Source organism: Ctenocephalides felis, unplaced genomic scaffold (genome assembly GCF_003426905.1).
Source record: "Ctenocephalides felis isolate EL2017-DRISC unplaced genomic scaffold, ASM342690v1 CF-g0.4_SCAFFOLD_01886, whole genome shotgun sequence".
Taxonomy (NCBI): Eukaryota; Metazoa; Arthropoda; class Insecta; order Siphonaptera; family Pulicidae; genus Ctenocephalides; species Ctenocephalides felis.
In genome coordinates, this window is record NW_020538040.1 from 127,568,126 (window position 1) to 127,575,732 (window position 7,607).

The 7,607-nt window shown below is 30.3% G+C and overlaps 1 protein-coding gene across 1 annotated transcript; it reads right to left on the reverse strand.

The window, feature by feature from the left end:
* Window positions 1-491: 491 nt before the first annotated feature.
* Window positions 492-6,629, reverse strand: LOC113375877 (DNA ligase 1-like). Its single transcript, XM_026615825.1, has 7 exons — window positions 6,623-6,629; window positions 6,037-6,263; window positions 4,875-5,013; window positions 3,962-4,119; window positions 3,352-3,516; window positions 2,436-2,605; window positions 492-771 (listed from the first exon to the last, which is right to left on the reverse strand). The coding sequence occupies exons 1-7, from the start codon at window positions 6,627-6,629 to the stop codon at window positions 492-494; spliced, it is 1,146 nt and encodes a 381-aa protein (XP_026471610.1).
* Window positions 6,630-7,607: the final 978 nt, after the last annotated feature.

Consider the following 7,607-nt stretch of genomic DNA (forward strand, 5'->3'; position numbering starts at 1 on the left):
CATCCCTTCGATCTAATGCATTAAAATGCAGTAACCCACTGGGGTGATCTCCGTCATGTCATATATATAGAATTCCAGTACTGTTACTGGGCTTCTAATAATCAACACAATAGCTTATAGATTTTTTTTCTGATTGCTATTTAACTATTGTAAAAAAAAAACTTACGACAAACTGCGAATGCAAACAAATCCAACAATCAAAACGTTGATCAGACCCAGAAAAAGACTGACAAGAAAATGGCCCTGTGACCTACCGCTGCAGTAAACAAATGCGTGTTCCGGCAAAACTTAGTCGACAACACCTTTCACCAAGCCAATTTTTTTAATTAATTTTTTTATTTCTTACTTCATTTGATTATTTTCCTTTAGTTCCTTCATTTTTGTTATTTATTATACTTCAATTGATTGTTTTTTTATTATCTAAGCAAGCAGTTTTTTAGTATAAGATCTTATAAGTTTTATAAGTCTAACTATTAATACCGATAATTCACTCACAGTTTAGGTATATTCCGAACACTAAGCGACCTAGCCTGCTCTCTCAGCCTCATTGCTTCCGCCTGTTGAGGCTCGCTAAGATCTCTCGGTGACCCTTTCACGTTGATCTGTCGCTGCTCCCGCCTGATTGACGACTCGGTCGGGCGCATCGCGTGCGTTGGATCGCGCTGGAGCGACGGAAAGCAGGCCCGCACGCGCAGCGGAGGCCGGCTCGTGCTCGTTATGCGGTTTAGCGAAGCTTCACGGCGGCGCGCTATGTATTTCTGATCTTGTGCACTTGAAGATAATATGATAATGATATTGTCGACAGCATGAAATGTACAGAATACAAGCACAATGCGGGCTTATGTGCAAATAGTATATAAACTATTTTTATCAAAATAATTTAACGTTATGTGATCAAATATGAGGTCAATTAACAAGTATCGGATTTTTAATCATTACATAAATAAACAGCATATATAAATTTAAATAACTAATACTAATATATACAATTCACTTATGTTTTTTAATTATTATTTTCAATGTGATATATTTGATCATAAATTGATTTATAAATCAAGTAGTTGTTTTAAAAGCTTTGGCTTTGAAACCCAAGATTCCAGGTTTGATGCCCTTCTGGAAACGCATGGTTCAAGCAGTAATGATATCGGTTCACTTGGAAATATAAAGTAGCTGTAAGTGGAATTCTGTCTTAAGGCAATTAAGGCATCGTGCCTTAAGGCAAATTGCTGAAACTTCCCGTACCAAAAATTATTATTTTTTTAAAAACGATTAACATTTTTGAAAAAAATTTACTTCGAAAAAATAAGATTTTTGACAAACAATTAGACAAAAAATCACTTTTTTTTGAAAAAAAAAAATTTTTTAATTTTTTTTTTTTATTATTTTGACATATTTTTATTTTTCTTTATTTTGACATATTTTGAAAGATCTAAACTTTTTTTCAAAGCAATCGTACTGCTTTAACTGCATAAAGACGAAATATCAAACCGCGTAAGCGCCGCGTCGAGGTCTAACGCGTAAACATTGGTACGGAACCCATAGGAATGTAAACCAAAATTATACTTATTGTTAAAATCTCTATAAAATATCTGATAATTTGATGTGCATATATCTAATGATCATTTTTGACCGCCAAATGGCATTTTTTTTATTTTTTTTATTAGATCTCCGAAACCGCTAGACCTGCCTTTATAAAAATCGGTTCTTCACCTTGTCAATACAAGTAAAATGTTTTTTGAATTATTAAAATCGGACGCTCCGTTCTCTTAAAAACAAAGTTACCGTTTTCGGCACTTTTTGCCTCGTATCTTCGGAACGGCTAGACCTGACTTCGCCAAAAACTAATCAGCACGTCTCCTTATCAATACGAATCGAATGTTTTTTGAATTATTCGAATCGGTTGATCGGTGTTCCCGAAATCGTCGACGAAAATTTGTATCCGCACATACATACACACACGCACACACACACACACACACGCATACATTTTTTCTAAGGTATGCCAAAATATTCAGAAACCTTTGAAACGTCGAGAAATGCAAAAATTTTCATTTTCGATTTTTTTGCGATTACTATAACTTGCCCTACGGGAAGTTAATGAAATATGTTTTCAAGTAAAAATAACTTTTACCCATTATTACCGCATCAAAAAATGTTAGTTTCCGTTAAATGTAATTTATACAAATTTTTCAGCGTTTGTTCGTATTCTTATATAAGTGTAACACTATTATTGTATCGCATTCAAGTTATCATATTTAAGACTTGTTATAATGGCTAACATATTTGGGGAATGTATCCCGAAAACAAGCTTGAATCACCAACAGTCCATATCCTGTGATGTTTATAGAGAATTATAGTAACTGCATTACATTTTAAATTATTTATAATAACAGTAAAAAGACACAAATTATAATATTTTATATATAATATTTTACCGAAAATCGGGTAAAGTCCTATTGGCTTCAGCACTTCTTTGCATACTGTGCATATGTTCAATTTCTTTTTGCATCAGCACTTTCTGCGCCTCCATTCTTCTCTTAGTTTTCCACTCCACTACTGCTTCATGACGGAGCTCACATTTCAATACTTTCGCACTCTCTTTTTCCTAAGAAAAATTAGTTTGAACATTTTTTTAACTAATTGTAAGAAACAATTATTTGAACAGATTATTAATTAGTTTTGGCGAATAATGATACTTAAAAACCGAAAAATTGTTCGAAAGTTATCAGTTGGAAATTATGTTATTGATAGTTTTGATGTAGATTGTGGGAGCCGTTTTTTGTTTATTAATCGTTGAAATAAAACGATTTTCTTGAAAATTTGCATTGATATAAGAATTATGGCCTAAGCGATTATCTAAAGTCTTAGAGATCTACGGAAAGTAGTTAAATTACAAAAATTCATTAAATTTTAGCATAATAGACCACGCTCTTAGGCGCACACGTGTATGTCCTAAGCGCGTGCTTATTCGTTCGTGCAGTGGAATATACGAGAGCTTGTAAAAGACGAACAAAAAATCTACAAAAGTGACACTAAACATTTATGTATCTCACTTGGATGCCTAAAACAGTTAAACCTTTTCTTAAATCTTTTTTTTATGAATGAAGTCGATTATGTCACACATGTCGGAATATTTATGTAACATGCTATAACACAAAATGCCGGCAATACCTGGTTTTGTTATGTTTTGAAGAACAGAACGAAGAAAAATAATAATGTAATCTTTTCGAATATTAAATGAAAATTTTGACCCTCTTGTTGAATGACTGATTGCATTATGGTCTAGAAAATAGTAATTTTTGATCGAGCGAGATCTCTTATATGTAATTAATCAATCTTTTATCCTCTTACTCTAATTTCCTTGATCATCTTCTCCCGTTGTTCTTCTTCTGCTCGTTTTTTATCGATTTTAAGTTGCTTCCACTTTTCAATTCTCCTTTTAGTTTCTGCGCGCTCTTTGCGATCTCTCAATTGCGCCTCTTTGCTTGTTGGGTGCAAAGCTTCACGTTGTGATACCTGACCGATAAAAATGTCTATTTCACATTAAGCTTACAAAACTAAATAATATGTACATAACTTTTCTTTTACCCTAAATATAATAACAGTCTAATTTATCAAATTTTCGAAATTAACTGCCATGAAATATTTTTAAGATGATCTCTCATTTTCAATACCAAGTAGAATACAAGCTATTTAAACAATTTAACTATCACAAAAATGTATAAAATTTATAATTAGTTAATAATTATAACGCAAACAGAAATTTTATGATGGTACAAGTTTATATAACATGTCAAAAATGACGAACCTTCACAGTACATTTCTGTATATTGCGTCAGTCTGCGAGACGGTAACTAAGACAATATTATGCACGATGGTTTACATGTCCAATTGAGAAAAAAATCGTTACAATAAGGCCTGCACTACTCAATTATATTCAGTACTAGGTGTAATTACATACGTTATCAAATCCGCTGGAATGTTGAGAGGAATCATCTTGAGAAGTTGAGGAGCGTTTATCTTCCCGCCATTTGCGAATCTCGGCACGCCGTTCTTCACGAGCAGCAAGGAATTTCTTATGCCATTCGTCGTGATCGCAAATTTCTTCCGCTGAGATATCTATTGCAAAAAATATAAAACAAAGGAATATATCAAGGAACGAAAAGCAACCTGATTACATAAAAAGATCATTCAGATGTCATTTATACCAATTGTAACAAAAATCAAAATAGAACCCGGAAAATGTACTTCAAAATGATTAAAATATTTTTGAATTCTAACATCACTTTAATTATTATCAACGTATTGATCAAATTAATATTGTACTAATTAATATCTGCTTTGTCGTGTAATATATATAGTAGGTAATAAAACTGTATCACTGCACTGAATATTTTTTCTATATAAAGGACTTTAATAATAATTAATGTTAATTAAGCGTAAGTTATATATTGACTTTAAAGCAGGTGCAATAACTTGGTATAGATTAGCTGTGATGCTACGCCAATATCAAAGCTACAATGTTAAAGTAATAAATAAAGTAATGGGTGCTCCATACAAAATCAGGACAGTAAGCTAATTGTAAGTTGAACTTCAGCCCGATCCAGTGAGATAGTTTGAAAAACTTTTAATTCCCTATGTCGCAGTGCAGAAATAGGTTATTTTCACTTGAATACATATTAATCTATAGGTATATAAAAATACGTATTACGATTGCTATGATTGACGAAGCGTGAAATAGATAAACCTGTTTTATTATCACACAAAAACACACTAAACAACTACGGAACAAATTAAGAAATTTTATTCTTAATTAAAAAATTTAATTCCAATCAATTTATCAAAAAAAAAATGAAAAAAATACTTATATATACCCGGCATAACTTTCTGAATAGCTTTAATTATGCTCTCGATATTATCTTTATATCGTTGCTTGGCACGTAGAAAAAGCGCATGTTCTTCAGGAGTCCATTTCCCATTTGGATCCACCAAAACATTATAATCAATGGAGTTCTATAAATTAGAATAAATCATCAAATAAATTATTATTAATATTAATATTTTTAGACCCATTGTAAACATATTTTAAAGTTAACCCTTCGTCTTTCCCCCGGATCAAGTTTTCCAAAAACAATCTATCAGCAACTCGGCATCGCTTTTGGTATTATTGCTCATGTTTTGCAATTTATTTCATATGAATTTATGCGAATTTATTTATATATAAGCGCTTTAACCGTTTATTACAGTTTGTGTTTAAAAGTGAAATATGTTAGTTTTAAATCTGTTTTTTGACGAAGATTGTGTTTTACAAATTGCTGTCGTTTTACAATATTCAGAAAAAATGATTATATAATAAAAAGAGTAAAAACGACTTTGAAAATTACTAATAGTAAATTTTGAGAAGACAACACGGTCTTACCACTGCTTAGATTTATTCTTATTAATTTAAAAACTTATTATTAATTTGCAAAGTAGATGTATACTAATAAGCTATATATTATAAAAACACGAAATTGAAAATGTAAATATTTCATAAATTAATGCAACATGAAAAGAATATATTATAAATAATTTATTGATGGACGAAAGTTGGTGAAATAAGTAAAATTCGCGAGTTGTTCATCAGTGATCTATTTTATTCGACGCTTCAATGCGAATTGAGTCATTTGATGAGTGCCTCAGAAGAGACAGCCGAGCCATATGCTAGACTTACCTCAAAAGGGGACAGCCCGTTGTCCTCAAAATGAGACAGTCGGTCTCAGAGGGTAAATATTATAAAAATCAAAATTTTTATAAAAACCAAGATTACAAAATAAGTTCAAAATAGATCGAACTTTTCACTTTGTAAGTACCCCTGCTCTGAACTAATTAAATTTTTATATCCACGTGTTTCTACGTTAATGTTAACATTTATTTTAAATTTGTTTTCTAGTTTCAAATATATAATTTCAAATTATAGTTATAATTATAATTACTATTATAATTAGAATTATAAAATATAATTATATATTTTTCTAAATTTAATAGTTTTTATACCTTATGTTCTTTACTTTTATCGATCACGCTCGATGTAGACATGATACAGACTTTACCCTTTAAAGGTTGCAATTGGGAAACCTTTTTTTTCAACCGATTTGTCAATGTATCGACGTCATTGAAACTCGTATCAGACTCTAGGGCCCGTAATTCCGATTTAATTTTAGTCTTTAACGATTTTAGCTCCGCTTCCACATTCAAAACATGATTCTCGTAATACTGAATATCTAAAAATTGAATTTAAAATAATTTATTAGAAAAATTTACAAAGCTCAAAAATAATTAAAAGCTAAAATTTCGATATGATTTTGTTTTTGTGTTCACTTCAAACTTACCATGTTTTTGTAAATTTTCGTCGTATATAATATCTTTGCGGAGGATGTCGAGATCATCATTAATTTTTGTCAATCGGTGACGGTGCTCTATGTTTTCCGAAATTCTGCAAAAATAAATTACCTAATTATATATATTTTAATTTTAATTATCCAGATTTTGACAAGGCGTTATAAATATATGTAAATAGGTAATATTTAACACTTAAGATAAGAAAAGTCAATATGCCTTTAAATTTTTTAAAAAGACTTACCGGTCATTTCTACAAGTTTCAAACTTTTCCAAAAATTGTTTAGCTAAGATATTGTTTGTAGATATTTTTTCTATAATTTTCTTCGCCCCGTTAACTTTTTCTAAATAATTCTGTTGACATTTTAGCCGGTGCAGTTCATTTAAAACCGTTTTAGCGCTGAAACATTTTCTTTTGTTCATTTCTTTTGTGAATATGAATAAATAAATTAATCACAATCACTTCCTAAAATAAATAAATATATTGTAGTAGACTTTCATTAATTTCAATAAACTTGACATTCACTATAACAAACCTAATTGTTGAATCTGTTGCTATAGCAACCAACGTATTAATGTATGTAATAACCATAATAACTAAAATGTATTAATGTATGAAAATTTCAGAAATCTCGTTGCAGTGGCTTACCCCTCGCTTACCTGTCTGGTCGCACGCCACAAGCTAATATTTAGTAAATTAATAGTATATAAAATAAAAATAATTCCAAAAATTTGTTAATTATAAATATCAACGCGGCATCAGAGTTAATAAAATATCTTTAAATAAGAATAATCGTATATAAATAATATAGTAAACTAGTGGTGTATAGTATCGTGTTTTAGGGCAAATTGCTGGAACTTCTCGTACCGTAACGAAATGTTCGGAGAATATTAAATGCTTTCAATTAGATTATTATAAATACTGTAACATTTTCTAATATTTATAAGAATTATATAAACAGAATTACAAAGTTAACATTATTGACTTAAAGTATATACTTAAGTGAGCTTTAGAACTTTAACCAGAATTAAAATTGAAATCTCAATTATTTTTGATATTCAAAAAAAAATTGAAACGATTTTTTTTTACAAAAGCAATTATTTCGTCAACACAAACAGAAAGTTTTTTGAATCATTTAAATCGGACGCTTAGTTCTCTCAAAAACTGACATTTTTTGTACATTTAGCTCTGTATCTTCTAAATGGCTGCACCTGCCTTTGTCAAAAAC